The sequence below is a fragment of the Saimiri boliviensis genome, chromosome 9, assembly GCF_048565385.1.
Source record: "Saimiri boliviensis isolate mSaiBol1 chromosome 9, mSaiBol1.pri, whole genome shotgun sequence".
NCBI classification, from domain to species: domain Eukaryota; kingdom Metazoa; phylum Chordata; class Mammalia; order Primates; family Cebidae; genus Saimiri; species Saimiri boliviensis.
Window position 1 is genome coordinate 31,713,706 of NC_133457.1, and position 17,544 is coordinate 31,731,249.

At 49.4% G+C, this 17,544-nt stretch overlaps 1 protein-coding gene across 9 annotated transcripts in view; it reads right to left on the reverse strand.

The window, feature by feature from the left end:
• COLQ (collagen like tail subunit of asymmetric acetylcholinesterase) overlaps nt 1–17,544 on the reverse strand; it is a 76,643-nt gene that overhangs the window by 10,928 nt on the left and 48,171 nt on the right. For 3 of the 9 annotated variants that reach the window (XM_003924943.4, XM_074405684.1, XM_003924944.4), the window contains exons 12-17: nt 15,544–15,649; nt 8,086–8,225; nt 6,983–7,102; nt 6,222–6,342; nt 4,210–4,312; nt 541–2,111 (exon numbers count right to left, since the gene is read on the reverse strand). In XM_003924943.4, the coding sequence (XP_003924992.2) occupies nt 2,042–2,111; nt 4,210–4,312; nt 6,222–6,342; nt 6,983–7,102; nt 8,086–8,225; nt 15,544–15,649 (660 nt within the window). In that variant the 3' untranslated portion in view covers nt 541–2,041. Of the gene's footprint in view, nt 1–540; nt 2,112–4,209; nt 4,313–4,379; nt 4,497–5,813; nt 5,909–6,221; nt 6,343–6,982; nt 7,103–8,085; nt 8,226–15,543; nt 15,650–17,544 lie in introns of those variants that run through there. The other 6 variants (XR_012519185.1, XR_012519184.1, XR_012519186.1 and 3 more) reach the window with 5 other exon arrangements.

A 17,544-nucleotide genomic window follows, 5' to 3' on the forward strand; every position in this document is an offset into this window, starting at 1 on the left:
CCTGCATGTGTGCAGGTCACACTCAGGAGAACAGACATGGGCAAGAGGCCTGCAGGTCCAGGAAGCAGGCTCAGGACCACCTGGGTGGGGAACTGTGGTTTCCCAGGTACCTGGAACATGGTCGAGGAGTGGGGTGTGCAAGCGCCAGCGGGTGTGTCACTTTGGCCACACAGACAGCTCGCTCTGTGGGGAGGGTAATGGCCAGAGGAGGGCCAGAGTGGGGCCTTCCGGCCTTGGGATCCAGGACAGGGCCTCTCTTGGCCAGGTCCAGGAGTAGTACTAGACCTCCATTCCATCCTCAACAAGGTCCTAAAACTAAGGCTGGGGACGAGGCTGGGCTAGCAAGACTGGGTTTTGTGACCTTGGGCAAGTCCATGACCTCTCTGGATCTGTTTCCTCCCTTGTCCCTGAGGGAGCTGGAATGCTTCCACATTCCAGAAACCTCCACAGAATTCAGAAGCAGATTTGAATTCAGACTCCTCACTCCATCTGGCAATGTTGAGACACTGGCCCCACCCCACCACGGAAGAGAGAGCCACAGCAGGGAAATGAACTGCCTTTATTTTTTTATTTCCCATCCGGAAACCCCAGTGTGATGGTGGAAGCAGCATGAAAACCACATCTCCCTGGGCCTCACAGTAAAGGTGAAGGGGACAAGGCTGACCATGTGCCTGCCTCTAAAGACACCATTCTCGGGTCGATGTCACCTGTGGGAGACAGGGTTCACCTACAGACACCAGGTGATGGTTCACCGGGTCCCAAGCTCCAGCCTGCTGAGTCCCCAAGACTCAGGCTCATTAAATAGCTTCATACCAAAACCCAGGGGTATCCCTCCAGCTGGTAACAAATGGGCAAATTCCACTTGAGGTCTGCTGTGGGAGTGGACCTCACCTTGGAGATGTCTTTCCAAAATAAAACTAAGCCCTACTCCAGAAAAAGGGTGATGAAAGGCAGCTCACAGACATGCAGGACTAATAATCTTATCGAAAAGGGAGCAGCTCAGGCACACAGGAGGACAAGGCTATGCAATATGCAGACACAAACGGAGGGCCACAAGGTACTGTCGGGGGTCAGCAGGAGGCAAGGAGGTAGCGCTCCAGCCAGGAACGCTCCGCCTGGAGACAGCACTCACAGTGGGCCCTAGATGGGGGACCCAGGACAGTATCTGTCTAAAGACCAAGGAGACACCAAGAGCTTGCCCAGGTGTGGGCTAGTGCAGGTCACACAGTCCTCGTGAGTCTCCTGGACAGGAAATGGACATGAGGGACATTTGAGAGACAGGGGCCAAAGTAGAGAGGAAGCCAAGAGGTCAGGATGGTGCCGGAGATTTTGAAACCACAAGAGCCACCCCTTTGGGAAACACTGAGAAGAGGAGGCTCTAGCCTCTGCTTGGGGGAAGCTTGGGTCAGGTGGGTTCTCAGTACTTTTTCACAGTTAAGTCTCTTCCTGGGCAGCCACATCCACATCAGGCTGGGCTGGGCTGTGGCCAGTCACGGGGTCCTGTGGCAGGTTCAAGGCTGTGAGCCACACCGAGAGAACGTGCCCACTTCCCTGCTTAGTGGTCCACAGGCCCTGAGAGCTCCGAGAGCTGGCTGCCCAGGCTGAGTGAGAATGCCTGCTCCTTTCAGAGGCCGGGGGGCGGAGAGGCCTGTACTCCAGATTCCCCAGTGAGATCCAAACATACCAAAACAGCCCCGCAGGTCTATGTGTGTCTCACAGTGCTCAGCCATGTTGGCAGCCTGGGTCAGCAACATTCCAGAAGAGGAAGAGCATTGTAACCGGTTGTTTGGCAGTGATGGGGAACCATTCTCAGGTTGGGCATGCGGAAGGTTTTCCGGTACTTTGGATTAAGACAGGATGCAGTGGTCCTAAATTCTTCATCACACTGAGTTAACAGCACGTCCTAGTAGCAGGAATTTGTCCTTGTTTTTGTCACACAAAGATTGGTGGAGACGGGGCCAGGACAGTGCATGGCCAGTTTGATGACGGTGAGAAGCTGCTGCCAGCTCTGTGGGGCGCAGCCCACCTCCTCCTCGCAGCCTCAGGTGAAGTAGCGGCAGGGCGTGGAGTCGATGTAGCAGTACTGTGTGCATCGCAGCTCTCCGTATGACCTGAGGGAGGCAAAGACACGTTCTAAAAGGCCACCTCTTACCTGCTGGTGACTCCTGGTCAAACCTTATCAAACAGCGGCCAACGGCCAGTGGTTCTATAAAAACTTTTCCCATTCTTATTTGGGGTGAGAGGCCTGGGGGAGCTGAATCACGTTTCTGGGATTTTTGCTTTGAGCCCCCGCTAGGGGCCTGGGTAGAAGGAGATAGTCACCCTGCTCTTAGCACAGCATCTATAAGAGAATCACCCCCTTCTCAAGGTCTGAAAGGTTACAATGCGCCATACTGACAAAAATGTCCTGTATCTGTGAAGCTACTGGCCAGATGTGGCTATTGAGCTCTTGAAATGTAGCTAGTGTGACTGAATAACTGCATTTTTTTTCTTCCCTTTGAGACAGAATTTCGCTCTGTCCCCCAGGCTGGAGTGCAGTGGTGTGATCTCAGCTCACTGCAACCTCTGCCTCCTGGGTTCAAGCGATTTTCCTGCCTCAGCTTCCCGAGCAGCTGGGATTAGAGGTGCGTGCCACCTTTCCCGGCTAATGTTTATATTTTTAGTAGAGGCGTGGTCTCACCATGTTGGCCAGGATGGTCTTGAACTCCTGACCTCAGATGATCCACCTGCCTCAGCCTCCTACAGTGCTGGAACAGGTGTGAGCCACAGTGCCTGGCCTGAATAGCTGCATTTTAAGTTTACTTACAATTACGTTAAATTTGAACAGTGGCCATATTGGGCTACCATATTGGACAGTGCAGTTTATACCTCTGTAGGCCAGAATGATCATCTGAGACAGGGTGTTAAACCTCACACACACAGTCACAAGCGTCCATCTGACGCTTCTGGGAAGTAGATGCATAACCACAGTGAGCGTGGGGGAGCCCTCGGCTCTACTCAATCCTGCACTCTATCTGATCGTTTACACTCATTTGTCTCCGTGGAGCCATGAAGAGCCAGCTCTCTAGCAGAGGCCTATCAGGGGTCTTCCTTCCTTCAGGGAGAGGAGTGCTGCACATACATGGAGTGGGGTCCTGGCTGAGCCTAAACAGGCTTGGAGTCTGGGGGAGACTATAGGTCTGTAGTTCTCCTAGCCTGGTTGAACATGCTAATACATGAGTGTTAGGGAGACTCCCTAGGAAGAGAGCAGAGAGCGGGCAGTGGAGGGACAGGCATGGCTCCCCAGCCCTGCCAAGGGCCCAGGTCTGAGTCTATAAGAGGAAAAGGGATGGGAGCAAAAGCTGAAGAGATTGGACTAAAGGATAGAAGAGGTTGGAGATACCAGTAGGATCCACTCTGGAACCAAGGGAAGAGCAGGGCACGGCCTGGGTGAGAAGGAATGGCCTCCCCATTTTCCTGAGAACATTGTACAACTCTGATTCTCTAAGGACCTGGGAGACATGTATCTTCTGCACCTTGGAAGGAGCCCAGGGGTTACAATCTGGGCATGGAATCAGTGCCTCATGGGACGGTGGCCCGCAGTTGGCTTGGCAGATGCCAGCGTGGAGCCAGGACATATGGAATACTTGTCCTGAGCAACATAAATAGCCACTGAGGAGTCTCAGAAATAACTAAAGGAGTCCTTGGAGGGAGTACTTGCTTGGAGGGGCCATGAGCTTGCAAACTTAGATATTAAGGCTGATTTGATCTCACTTGCATTCACAGGCATGCCTGAAGGATGGCAGTGTGTTCCAGGGAAGTCAGGTTAGGGAGACATATGGATTCTTTGAAATGCGCTGAGACCTTTTCTCTCCACTGGGCTTCCCACCTAGGCCCATGGCCCAGGAGACTAAGTGGTCACAGTGACCACTGGGTTTCAGGGCTGCTCATACAGGGCAGCAGCTGATCTCAGAGACTGCAGTTCCCCTCTGGGCCTTGGACAGAGCAGGTGGCTGTGTGTGCTGTGGCTCAGCCTCAGTGGCACGCAGGCAGTGCTGACTAAGAGGGCACATGATGGGTGGGGAGCATGTGTTGTGTCATTCATCACCATGCCTCAGTGTCTAGAAGCACTACGAAATGGAGAGGCACTCAAAATATTTGTGAAGGAAAGAAGGAAAGCAAAGAGGAGAGTGGGAGAAAGAGGGAGAAGGTGGAGGGAGTCATCCTTACCCAGGGAGATAGGTCTCGCACGTCAGGTAGCCAAAGTCAGAGCCATCACAGTCCTCCACACCCTCATGCCGGTGACCGTCTCCACAGTAGGCACGGTGACAGCCTGAGGGGACATAAGGAGGTGCAGTCCTGAGTAGAAGCAGAGGTGCCAGGCTTGACTCAGCTTTTAAGGACCATGCAGCCCAAGGGATCCCCCCTGAATGATGCACTGCTGAGAGAACTTGCCTCCAGTAAGCTTCAGACTCCTCCAGGGACTGCCCCTCAGGCTCTGGTCCCACATTGATGTGCTATGGGACAAGAATGACGAAACCCTGGCTCCGGCCCCGCCTAACCACTTACTAGCTGAGGGGTGGGGAAACTCCAGGTGGTTATCTGCAAAACTAGGACACTGACATGACCCCCACCTCAAACAGCCAGTGTGTGGGTCCTGGGAGTGAGTGCTAGGAAACTGCTGGTCCCCAGTGTGGGTGCATGGGGACTCTCATCGGTCAACAGAGAGCTTCTGTGTGACACTGGTGAGCCCAGCCTTGGGTCCCTGGGGAGCCACATGATCTGCAGCAAAGACCTCTGCTCTCACACGACAGGAGGGTCTTGGAGTATGGACCCCAGCATCATTTTCACAGGACGGGAAAACCCATTTGCTCCTTCCTACTGTGAGAGCTCCTATTTGACACTGTGCACCAGAGGCAGAAGGGACTCTGGGGGATGCCATCCCTGGAGGTGTCGGGAGACAGTGAGACCATGCTGAGATAATCAGCAGCATGTCCCAACACCCACTCTGCCCTGTCATCCTTCCCCTCAACTTTTTTTTTTTTTTTTTTTTTTGAGAGAGTCTCTCTCTGTCACCCAGCCTGGAGTGCAGTGGTGTAATTGCAGCTCACTGCAGCCTTGAACCTCTGGGTTCAAGCCATCCTCCCACCTCACCATCCTAGTAGCTGGGACTACAGATGTGCACCACCAGGCCTGGCTAATTTTTTTAAATTTTTAATTATTTTGTAGAGATTGGGTCTTGCTCTGTTGCCCAGGCTGGTGTTGAACTTCTAGGCTCAACTGATCCTCCAACCTCAGCTTCCCAAAATGTTGGGATTACAGGCATAAGCCACTGCGCCCAGCCTCCCCTGAGCTTATTGAAAGCAAGGACCATGACTTTGCATCCACACCCACCCAGCCCGGAGGCCCAGCCTAGCTCTTTAGAGAAGAGGCTTAAACCACACTCCCTAAATGAATTCTGTGAACAGTGGTTGAACCCTTACTATATCCAGATAATCCCTGCACACATTAGCTAACAGGATCTCCAGGGACTTGAGCAGCCAGCACATTTCACAGCTAAGGAAAGTGAGGCTTAGAGCTGTAAACTGCCCCCCATCACCCCACCCACTGTGTGGCCTCTGCCTTGAGCCTGAGGGTGGTTGGTGGTTTTCAGAGCCTGCATTCAATCTCTGTTGACTCTTCAGCTCATGCTTTCCATCACACCTCCTGGTTTTGTTACTTGATTTAAAGAAGAAAAAAAAAGCAAACCCTCCAGAGATTGCTGCCTAAGAGGCTGATTAAAGCTCTGGCTGGCCTAGCTTCCTCTATGGAGGGCTTTGCCGCTCGAGCTCTACCTGGTAAATGAGCCCTCATTCAGATTCTTGGCCTCTCCCTTTTGCCTTTCACTCCTCCTCGCAAAGTGAGAGCCCATCACCTTTATCTTCTGCACCTGTAACATGGAATTTTGCTAAGATGTAGGACTGGAAGGACCTGATGGCTACATTTTGGGGTAAAGAAGGTCTAACTGGGGAAGGACCCTTGACATCCACCCCTGGTGAGGTGCTTGGGTGGTGGGAGAGTTAACATTTGGGCTGAAATTGGGGCAGCAGGGACTAGGGTGGACAGCACAAAGACAGCCTGGGTACACCCTTCTCTGGGTCTAGAATGGTCGCACAGCACCATAGCTGGTGTTCGGGGCTGGTCCCCAGTCCCACCCCCCTGCTGTTCAGGCCTCAGGTCCTCCTGGGCTGGACCTCACTCACTGATGCAGTCGTCACCCACATCGTTGTTACCGTCGTCACACTCCTCCCCAGGCTGCAGGAACCCATCTCCGCAGGTGCTGCGCTGGTCTACAGTGTAATCCACAGGGTAGAGAGGGGTCAGCTGGCCAAGGAAGCACACAGCATTAACTGGAGCATGGCATGCCCAGGCAGCCACAGGCAGGGAGGTCACTGGTTCTATGTCCCACAGCACTGCTGGGGGACATGCCTTGACTTCCTCCCAGGGGTGGGAAAGATACTCCTTTCTTGTCACTGGAGCTCTGTAGCTGGGTGAATGCTGGGTCACATCAAAATGGCAATCTGGCACACAGGGATGTGGCGACCATTTGGAACCTTGGCTCAGAGAGGGGCTTCTATTTGGGGGTCAGGGTAGGGGGATGGAGGGCTTCTGATAAACAGTTTGAGGCAGGATGCTCAGCCCTTCCATGCAGACAGACTGCAGAAAGCCCTTCCCAGGCCCAGTGGGGTGGCCTTCCCTTCCTTTAAGGCAGGCGTCCCCAAACTACGGCCCATGGGCCGCATGCGGCCCCCTGAGGCCATTTATCCGGCCCCCCGCTGCACTTCAGGAAGGGTTACCTCTTTCATTGGTGGTCAGTGAGAGGAGCACAGTATGTGGTGGTCCTCCAACGGTCTGAGGGACAGTGAACTGGCCCCCTGTGTAAAAAGTTTGGGGACGCCTGCTTTAATGGATGCATCTCTTTCCTGGGCAGGGAGTATGTCCTGAGGTGATGGCCTGGGGGTACCTGGATGGGGAGCCAGCCAAGGCTGTCCTTGAAGTAGAGAGATCTCTGGTCTCTGCGGAAGGCAATGGCGTTTTGGGTGTTCAGCCTCTCTAGCTCCTCCTGGTTGTTGACCACAAAAATCTGCCAGAGAACACAATGGTGATGATTCCAGAAAACAATTCTGCAGGGTACAGGGAAAAAGCTGGCAGAGGAAACCATCTCTATCCTTGAGCTGCTCAACAGTGGGAAGAGGGATTTGCATATTACACTCTAGCATTCCTTCTGAAGTGAGAGGAGTGTCTTGATTCCCACACCTTCTCGATCCAGTTCCTAATGTGAGTTTGAAACAAAAATATTCACTTGAATTTAACAATTTTAAATATTTAAAATGCTCCCAAGACTTAAATCAAAAGGCAATGTCTTATAGTCAAGTAATTTGACATGTGAAAGTGATTCTTAAAATTATCATACTCAAAGATGTTCTTTACAGTATTATTTACATTAGTAAAAAGCTTGGGGGTGGCCAATAAACAATATGTTGCTTAAACACCAACATTGATTAAATAAATGGTAGCCCAGTCACACTGAATGGATGATTATGATGAATTGATGTCCACGGTTTACTTCAAAATAATCCAACAGAGGATGGGCAGTAGTGAGTGGGCATAAAGAGAAAACTAGGATATAAGGCTTGCCATGAGTTAATCATTATTCAAGTTGGGTGACGGGTAAACAGTATAAGAGTTCATCACACTATTCTGCTTCTACATGTATTTGAAATTTTCTCTTTAAAAAGCTTAAAATGTTATTTATAGAAGGTGGAAACATGGCAGGATTTCAACTAAGATAAGAAAGTACAACATTTTTATACAATATAATCTCAACCATACAAAAGGTAGATTTTAAAAAGACAAAGAAAATACCCCCCAAATGGACTCACAATCAAATGGATAGTTTGGTTTCCTCTGTTGATTTTCTCATATTTTCCAATTTCCGATAATGAATGTGTACCCAGAGTCATGAAAGAAAGTAAATTTTACCGAAAGGATTTTACAAAGCCCCATAAGGATCAGATGAGAGGTCCTCATGGATAACCACCCCAGACTTCTCCCAGAAAGCCTTACCACAGGAACTCGCGGGGAACTGGGCCCATATACGGATTCCCCGTAGGAAGGGTTATTCACATTCATAGGGGGTCCACAAAGACATCTTCCTGGAGGCCCGGGAAATCCTCTTTCCCCTTTGGGTCCCATTATAAGTTGTCCTAGGAAGCAACAGACTGCTGTATTACTAGAGCCAAGGAAGAGAAGACCAAACAACCCAGGGAGATGTGAGCAATCTATGCAACAGAAAAAAGGTTAAAGTCCATCGCATTTCAGGGTATGCCTGAAGGAGAGGTTAAATAAATACTTTTGGCTGGGCATGGTGGCTCACACCTATAATCCCAGCACTTTGGGAGGCCGAGGCGGGCAGATCATGAGGTCAAGAGATCAATATCATCCTGGCCAACATAATGAAACCTCGTTTCCACTAAAATTACAAAAATTATTTGGGCTTGGTGGCACGCATCTGCAGTCCCAGCTATTTGGGAGGCTGAGGCAGGAGAATCGCTTGAACCTGGGAGGCAGAGGTTGCAGTGAGCCAAGATCGTGCCACTGCACTCCAGCCTGGTGAGACTGTCAAAACAAACAAAAAAATAGATGCTTTTGATTCAAGACATGGAGGAGATAAGGTGAGAAAAATAGCTGGGAGGAGACAGTTTCCCCCTCCTTCCTGCGTTGAAGACAGGCAAAATGTCTGGTGCTGCAGCAGCCATGTTGCCAACAGGAAGTCACAAGCATGAGGAGATAAGCCAACATGCAGGAAAAGACAAAAGGCTCATGGGGTCTGGGGCCCTGACAGTGACAGTCAGAGGCTGAATCAAAGGCAGCTATTGTCTACCTCTGGACTTCTTTTTTCATTTTTTTTTTGTTTTTGTTGTTGTCGTTGTTTTTTTGAGATGGAGTTTTGCTCTTATTGCCCAGGCTGGAGTGCAATGGCACAATCTCAGCTCACTGCAACCTCTGCCTCCTGGGTTCAAGCAATTATCTTGCCTCAGCCTCCTGAGTAGCTGGGACTATAGGCATGCGCCACCATGCCTGGCTAATCTTGTATTTTTAGTAGAAACAGGCTTTCTCCATGTTGGTCAGGCTGGTCTCAAACTCCCGACCGCAGGTGATTTGCCTGCTTTGGCCTCCCAAAGTGCTGGGATTATAAGCATGAGCCACTGCGCCCAGCGTTGATTTCTTTATTGGAGAAAAACAATGCCCTATTTGTTTAGACCATTATTAACAGAGGGCTTCTTGCCTACAGACACATTATTGACTGATGACTTTAATTGTTTTAAACATTTTTTGTTGTTCTCATATATAGAATCTTTTTTTTTTTTTTGAGACAGAGTCTTGCTCTGTTGCCCAGGACGGAGTGCAGTGAAGCAATCTTGACTCACTGCAACCTTCACCTCCCAGGTTCAAGCGATTCTCCTGCCTCAGCCTCTTGTGTAGCTGGGATTACAGGTGTGTGCCACCATGCCTGGCCAATGTAGGATCTTTACAGAATAATTTCTGGGTGAGGGTTTCTTTCATTTCTTCTGGAAGAAAATAGAATGTTAGTATATGCTCAGCCCATTTACCCTCCCCTGGTGCTGAAGAAGTCAGGACATGTCTTGAAAAGATATGATCAGAAAATGTATTCCCTAGCAATGTGGAAAAACGGTGAGGATAGTACCTTGGCCTTTAAAGGCCCTGATGCCAAGGATACATCCCAGACCAAACTCCACCAAGGCTTCTGAAAACAGAACTGAATGTAGGCAGCATCCACACTTTTATCTATTAAAAATATTTTTTTATTGCGTTAGCATAAGGCATCCTTTTTTTTTTTTTTCTTGAGACAGTCTCACTCTGTTGCCCAGGCTGGAGTGCAGTGGTATAATCTCAGCTCACTGCAACCTCTGTCTCCCAGATTCCAGCGATTCTCCTGCCTCAACCTCCCGAGTGGCTAGGACTACAGGAGCGTGCCACCACGCTTGGCTAATTTTTCTGTTTTTAGTAAAGACAGGGTTTTGCTGTGTTGGCCAGGCTCATCTCGAACTCCTGAGCTCAACTGAGCCACCCGCTTCAGCTTCCCAAAGTGCTGGAATTACAGGCGTGAGCCACTGAGCCTGGTCAGGCAAATTGTGCCAAGGTTGAGAACTGGTCCATTCCTCTGCCAGATCATCCTCCCTTCATCCTCCATCCCTCCCAGCTGCCTCTCAACTGCCTTCTGATCTGGGTTCAAACATCATTTCCTGAGGGAAGTCTTTTTGAGTCCTCAGACTCTGTCATGTACACCTGGGATACAATTTCATGGTTTCCTGTTCCTTTTCTTCACAGCACTTCTCTGTGTTTATGATTCTATATATTTCGGGATTATTCCATCAAGGTTGGTCTCCAGTAGAATATGGCTCCACAAGGACAGGGCTAGTGACTGTTTTCATCCACCGGGGCTAACACAAAGTAGGGGCACGGAAAATGTTTGATGATTTAATGAATGAATGCAGACTAACTGGAGAGAAAAAGTCTTCAGAAAAAGCTAGAAGTCACATTCTGGCTGGCAGGAAAGCACCAGAACAAGAGCCACCCAACAGGAAGTGGGGAAAGAGAAGAAAAGATGGAGACTGAGAAGAGGAATAAGTAAGGATCCCTTCTTTGGGAAATGCAGGGAGGGGTGGGTTTGGAGGACAGCCAGTCGTTGGTGTCAAGTAGTATGACATCTGGGGCAGCCAGGGATTGGGAACACAGTTCACAGATCCAGGAGGGCAGGAAATAAAATGGCCCCAAGGGAGAGATCTGGCCAGGACACCAGGGAAGCTACTATAACAAGAGAGGGAGACTGAACCTTCCCAAGTGGATTGACAGGTATTCCTACAATCAGAATGCTGACAGAGCGAGGGGAAGGCAGCTTTGCCAACATCTTATCCTAAGCTATGGTTGTTTGTTCTAACAAGAAATGCAAATATAATTCTATAGGAAGAGCTCCAGTCTGTGTTCTGATATTTACAGAAGAGCCCAGAGAGACAGGGAATCCACCAGCCTAGGAAATTTCTGGGTATTTAAGTACTTGGGGAAATTGAAGTGGAAAAGCTCTGTGATCAAGAATGTGAGGGTGGCATTGGAGCAGCCTTCCAACTGTTCTGTAACCCCAAGAAATCCTCCAGAACTATGGCCTGAGACACAGTCAGGAGTTGGTCCCATTAGCTGCTGATGAATGGTGGGGCTGAGATTTGAATTCCTGTTTGACTTAACACTATGCTGTTCAAAAGACAAATGTCCAAGAATACTGATGCTCTCAGGAAGCTGGCAATTCCCAGGTACCACGCTGATTCACTTATACTCTGTCTGGGTACAGGAAGGACTCAGCCAAATTTGTAATTTGATTATTGCAAATTACATCCTAAAAGCATTTTGTCTTTATTCCCTCCCCACCCTTCCCACCCCTTAGCCCCTCTTTCCCTGTGACTTGGGTAATTACAAAGCTCTCACCCTTTCCACCTCCCTCAGCACCATCCGTTCCCACAAAGCTGGGCACCAAAACTCGAGGTCACCTCCCGACAGGACATGGCAGGGAGCCTGCTGCCACCACTACAGTTTCCCTGCAGCTTCCTCCCAGCTGCTGAAGGGCATCCGTTAGCCCTGCCTGTTTTCTGCCAGGCCATGCTGAAGGACACAGCAACCTGAACTTCCCCACCCCAACCTCTGGGAGATCATGTCTTAGCCTGGTTTCATCCCTACCCACTGCAGCCAGAGGACCCGGCTCTCCATCTTCCCCCAGGCAGCCTCCCACTTCCACTGGCTACCTTGGTGAGAAAAGGTCATGAGTGAGGAATCTAGGAGAAGGCAGAGGAACCAGCACAACAACCTCCAGAGGCCGCCTGGCTCACAGTCACAGGAGTCACGGACCGATTCTGGACCGAGTGGCCTGCAGTCACTGCTGTGACCTTGCAGGCTTCACTTCTGTTTGAGGTTCAAGATTCTTATCTCTAAGGGGAGGGTAGGACTAGACCAGGGGTGTTTTCACCTGTGGGTCTGCAAAGGCCAAGGCTCTCTCACAATGGCTCTGGGGCAGGGGTTCTGGAACCCTGGGAAATGAGGTCCAAAACCTTGGGTGTAGGTATACACAGTTTCTTTCTCTCTGAGAGTGGGTTTGGGACTTTTAACAGACTGTCAAAGGTAGTGTCGGAACCGCTTTGGGGGGCCTGTTCCAACTCTGGATAATTATCCAACTGGGCCCAGGCACAGGGATATCTCTTTTATTTGATTAATTAATTTATTTTTGAGATGGAGTCTCACTCTGTTGCCCAGCCTGGAGTGCACTGATCGAATCTCAGCTCACTGCAACCTCTGCCTCTTGGGTTCAAGCTAATCTCCTGCCTCACCCCCCTAAGAGGCTAGGATTACATGCGTATGCCACCATACCCGGCTAATTTTTGTATTTTTAGTAGAGACAGGAGTTTCACCATGTTGACCAGGCTGGTCTTGAATTCCTGACCTCAAGTGATCTGCCCGCCTCAGCCTCCCAAAGTGTTGGGATTACAGACGTGAGCCACCATGCCTGGCTAGATATCTCTTGTAAACTCCTTCCCTGCCCTCTCTCCTACCCCTCCACAATTTTCCAAATAGCAGGATTATTTATTGCCCCATCTTCTCTTTTCCCTCTTCAGCCCCCTTACTCAGGAAGGCTCCTCAGAAAGGAATTGGCTCAAAGGAAGGGAGGGGACATCACTCCAAAGAGATGGCCCTACCCTGCTTGGCTCCTAAGGAGATGGGCTGTCAACCCACAGAGCCCCAGCCTGGGAGCCCCTGCAGGAAGCAGCCCTGTCCACCCACCTGCCAGGTGCCACTGGGGACGTGATGCTGACTCAGCCACAGACCCTGCCCTTCAAGGATGTAGCAGGAAGATGAAACACATCTGCAGAAACGTTACCAATGGAGGGGCCATAACAGAGAGGCAATATGTGATCAGGGCTTAGGGGAGGGTGATCTATCCTGTTAGGGACCAAGAAGACCTTACTGAAAAGAGAGCTTGGAAGGAAGAGAGATTTCGCTGGATAGGAGGCAGCTGAGAGGAGTGCCATGTCGGGCCACGTGAACCCAGAGAGACCACAGGAATAGCTCCAGCTCCACAGATGGCAAGCTGTCCTCTGAAGGGTAGAGGGCAGGGTGGCTGGGATTGGGCAGAGGCTGGAGTAGTCCAGGAAGAGAGAGGTGGGCACACTGGATGGAAGAGAGGGAGCTGGAAGGCCAGGGAGAAAAAGGACGACTCTGCGGGGCCTGCTGACAAGACAGGTTTGCAATACACCGAAGACTGACAAGACGGGAGAAACAGCAGGCACCAAGGAGCTGCTGACAGCTCCGGCCGAGCCCTTCTCATCCATTCCCCAGCCCCAGGAGGGAACCAGAGTTCAAGTCAGGTGAGGGCTGGCCTTTACAAAGAGATGAACACAGGGAGACCATTAAGATCTCAGTCTGCTAAGGACATCCTTCACATCCACCCATCGCATGCCCCTGGACTACTCCTCAGTTTTGTGAGCCTCTAGGTACCCCAACGGCCAAGAGAGTCCCTTCTGAAGGCACAACCCAGACCTCAGGCCACGCTGTCAGTCTCTGGGGTTGGAAGCTCATAGTCATAGGGCTCCAGGGGAACATCGTGTCTTCCAGAACCAAGGAGGATGAGAACTAGTTGAAAGGACCTCCATTCAGATCATCCAGCCAACTCCAGAAATGAATTATGGAGTGTGGGCATGTGGCCTGGACTGTATCTCCAATCTCCCCTAACAGCATGGAAACAGCTGCAGCAACATAAATTACTACCATACTAACCAATGTTTGTTCTCTTAGTATTTCCTTCCTCCTCTCCCAATTTCAAGGACACAGCAAGAGTTTGTGCTTTCTCGCCCTTGCTAAAATCAGGTACTACTGGAAACAAACTTGCCTTTCTACTTTCTGTTCTCTGAAGGACAAAGCTCCCAATTGGGGTGCTGGTATATGAGTATGAGGAGGGAGGGGGTCAGGGATGGAAGAGAAGAGACTTCCCTAGTCACGGACAGGAGAGGGACCCCTTGTGCCCTGGGGAAGAGACAGGTCTCAGAAAGAATGGTTGTGGGGTGCTCTTTGGGAAGTTGAACTAGAGGGACCAGGACTCCCAGCCTTGAAAATGTTCTGATAACCATGTACGGCATGAGGACAGCAGCCACCAGCTATCTGTGGACCACAGGGACTTGGACAAGGACAAGTCTATTTCTATTTCTACTCTATTTCAGATGTGACTAGAGTAGACCAAAGGCTGGAGGGACCTTCCCTGCCATAATTCACCAAGATCTTTGCCCAACCCTTTCATGGCAGTTGAGAGAGTAGTGAAAATCCTAATAATGCCTGAATTAAATTTTTTGGCATCCTAGCAGGTTGGACTCTCTGAGCCAGATTTAATTTCGTTTAAAGGATCTAACAAAATTCGACATTTCTTTCCCATCCCACGATGTGACTGCAAATATATTTCCATAAACACAAGAGGAGGGGGAATACACTATGGAATTGCAAATGTCTTCATTTTCTTAAGAAAAAAAGCTGGAATAAAAATTGTTTGGATTCCTTTTTTATAACTGAAGACAAAAAATACTGCACAGTCAACAAATGAGGTTCCTGATACTGTCTTTACAGAGTTGATGTGCTGTGAAAGTCCCTACCACCAGCTGATAAGGGAACAAAATAAAGGGTTTAGCTCCCCCTTTTTTTTTTGCAAGAAGAGTATGCCCTTTTCAATAGTGGACTTTTAATTTTTTTATTTCATTTTAGTAATTTCTTTCTGTATCTATTTTTTTTTTAGATGGAGTTTCGAGACAGCACGATCTCAGGTTACTGCAATCTCCGCCTCCCAGTTTCAAATGATACTTCTGCCTCAGCCTCAGAATAGCTGGGATTACAGGTGTGTGCCACCATGCCAGGCTAATTTTTGTATTTTTAGTAGAGACAGGTTTTCACCATGTTGGCCAGGCTGGTCTCAAACTCCTGACCTCAAGTGGTCCAGCCGCCTTGGCCTCCCACAGGGTTAACAGGCGTGAGCCACCGCGCCCGGCCTCTTTCTGTATCTGTTGCAAACAAATAATGACTCTTTTATAACACTGTAAGATGGAAAAACAATGTTACCTTTACCTCTAGGTTTAAGAGAACTGCTTGTAGCCATGAAACTTTTTTATCTAGAAAAAGGTATTAGCTGATGAAATATCTTTCTGTTATTTTTCACTTAAAATATAAATGACATCATTAATGCACTTTTTTTCTTTCCTCTATTTGTGCTCCAGAATGCTAAGACAAATTCAGAATGGCATTTATTTCTCTTGCACAAAAGTTGAATGAGCTAAATTGTGGAGAAATTTTAAAGATATTGGAGTGCCTCTGGTAGTTTCTAACTTGAAACACAAGCCATCTCTGCTGGCATCTCCTTGTGCCCTCTCTGGGAGGCTGGCCAGTACTGCAATAGCGGATCAAGTGAAGCAGTGTAGCTCTTACCTGCAGATGGGGGGCCTGGGGGCCCTGGGGAGCCTGGACGGCCAGGTTGACCAGAAGGCCCAGGCTTGCCGGGTGGGCCCATGACTCCACTATCCCCTTTCTGTCCCTGACAGAGAGAAAGGCAGAGCCTGTTATGAAAGCATGACATAGCAAGCTTCCTGCCCCATTTTGTCACTAAATCAGAGATCACCTTGCACTTAAGGAGAGCCCAGTGGGTGATGCAGCTCCAGAGGGCTTGACCATCAATCAAGCTCCTAAGAAGCTTGGGGCAAGTGACAATTGAGATAATGATGGTTACAAATTTGCAGACCTTAGTTCTTGCTCTGTCCTAGAAATGTGGCACATGGCGGCTAAAAGGAACTAGTCCAATCTACTCCAGGCCCCAGGCGGATGAGGAAATGGAGGCCTAGAAAAGAGCTATTTTCACTCATTGGCTTCCCATTGTCTCAGAATTAGCTCCTTACTGCAGCCTGTGAAGCCCCGCATGGCCAGGCTTTCCAGCCTTATTCCAGCCTTTCGGTCTTTTTGGTCTTCAAGAGCACCATGTCCATTATCTCCCTTCTCAAGACCCTTCTCTTTGCCCCAAACCCTCCTCCTTCCCCACTGCCTAGTTAACTGGCACTCACCCTTTGGCTCTCAACTCAAATGCCCTTATTATGGCAAAGCCTTCCCTGACCTTCCTGGGCGGAGTCAGTTCACCCCACCATAAGCTCTCATAACTCAGCCTGTTTCCTTCATGGCGTTTATCCCAGATCATAGCATATGGATTATTTGTGTGGTCATTTCATCAATATCTCCCCATGAGACATACGCTCCCTATGGACTGGAATTTGTCTAGCTCACCTCCTTTCCCCAGATGAAATGAGGGAGGAGAAAGACGCTAGAAACACAAAGATAGGCAGCTTTGCTGATCTGTAAGTCCAGAGGTTTCACCTTGACTATGAGACTCCAGGTAACTCATGTCATTGCTTTGTAACTCAGTTTTGTCATCTTTAAAATGGGGCCAGTAAATTTACACCCACATAGGTTTGCTATGAGACTAACAAAGATCTCAGAGGTGAAAATGTGGTTTGCACACAATGAAGAGCTATGTGGGGCAAGCCAATTATCACTGCAACTGGCCTGGTTCCATCTATTTCACGCAGTTAAACAAGTCCTGATTTTATTTAAAAAAGGCACACCTGTGGCTACAGCTGTTCCACACGGAGTGTCGTCTTTGCTGCCTATTTCGGAAGCATCATGAGCAAAGACTGGGCTCTTGGTTCTCCCTCTGGGTTGCCCTTAGGAGTCACACCGAAGCCATGGCTGCTGCATGCTGTCCACTGTTCCCCTGAGCAATTTGCTAACTGTCCATTCTTGCCTCAGGCCTAATCAAAGCCATGATTGATACCTCACATTTTTGGCCTGGTTCTTCCTACTGCACTTGTGCCTTGGCAGACTTGCTCTGATGAAATATAATCTTCCTCAAATCTGGGGAGCAGGCATGCCAGGGACTCCTTTCCAGCTACAATGGTGACAGGTGACCTGCTGCCTTGTCCACATTACACTGGGGGCCCTCTCAGCAATGTTCAAGGAGTTCTTGCGCTCTCAATATGGGACCTGGGAAGTCAGAGTTTATTTCTGCTTCCATGTTTACAGAGGGAGTTCTTAAGCCTCAGCCCAAACTGAAGCATTCCCTGCAGTAACGAAGCTGGGTCCCAGGATGGCAAAGGAAGTCACACTGTCTTAATATAGCCACAGTTCAGGCTTGTTTTTCTAATGGCCATGTCAGCTGGTTCTGAGCACAGGAAGTGCCAAAGCTTGAAGGAGGTGGAAATGCTCCTTGATTCTGACACCAGCAGTAATGGAATATTCCGCTTATCAGTCATTGCTCAGAATGAGCCACGTCTCTATCAGCAGAACTCACTGAGCAGAGCTTTCCAGGAAAGACATTCTTAATTCTTATTTGCCACAAAGTTGGGTGATTTCTCTCAAGGAAATTGTTTCTTAGTTACTAAAGCT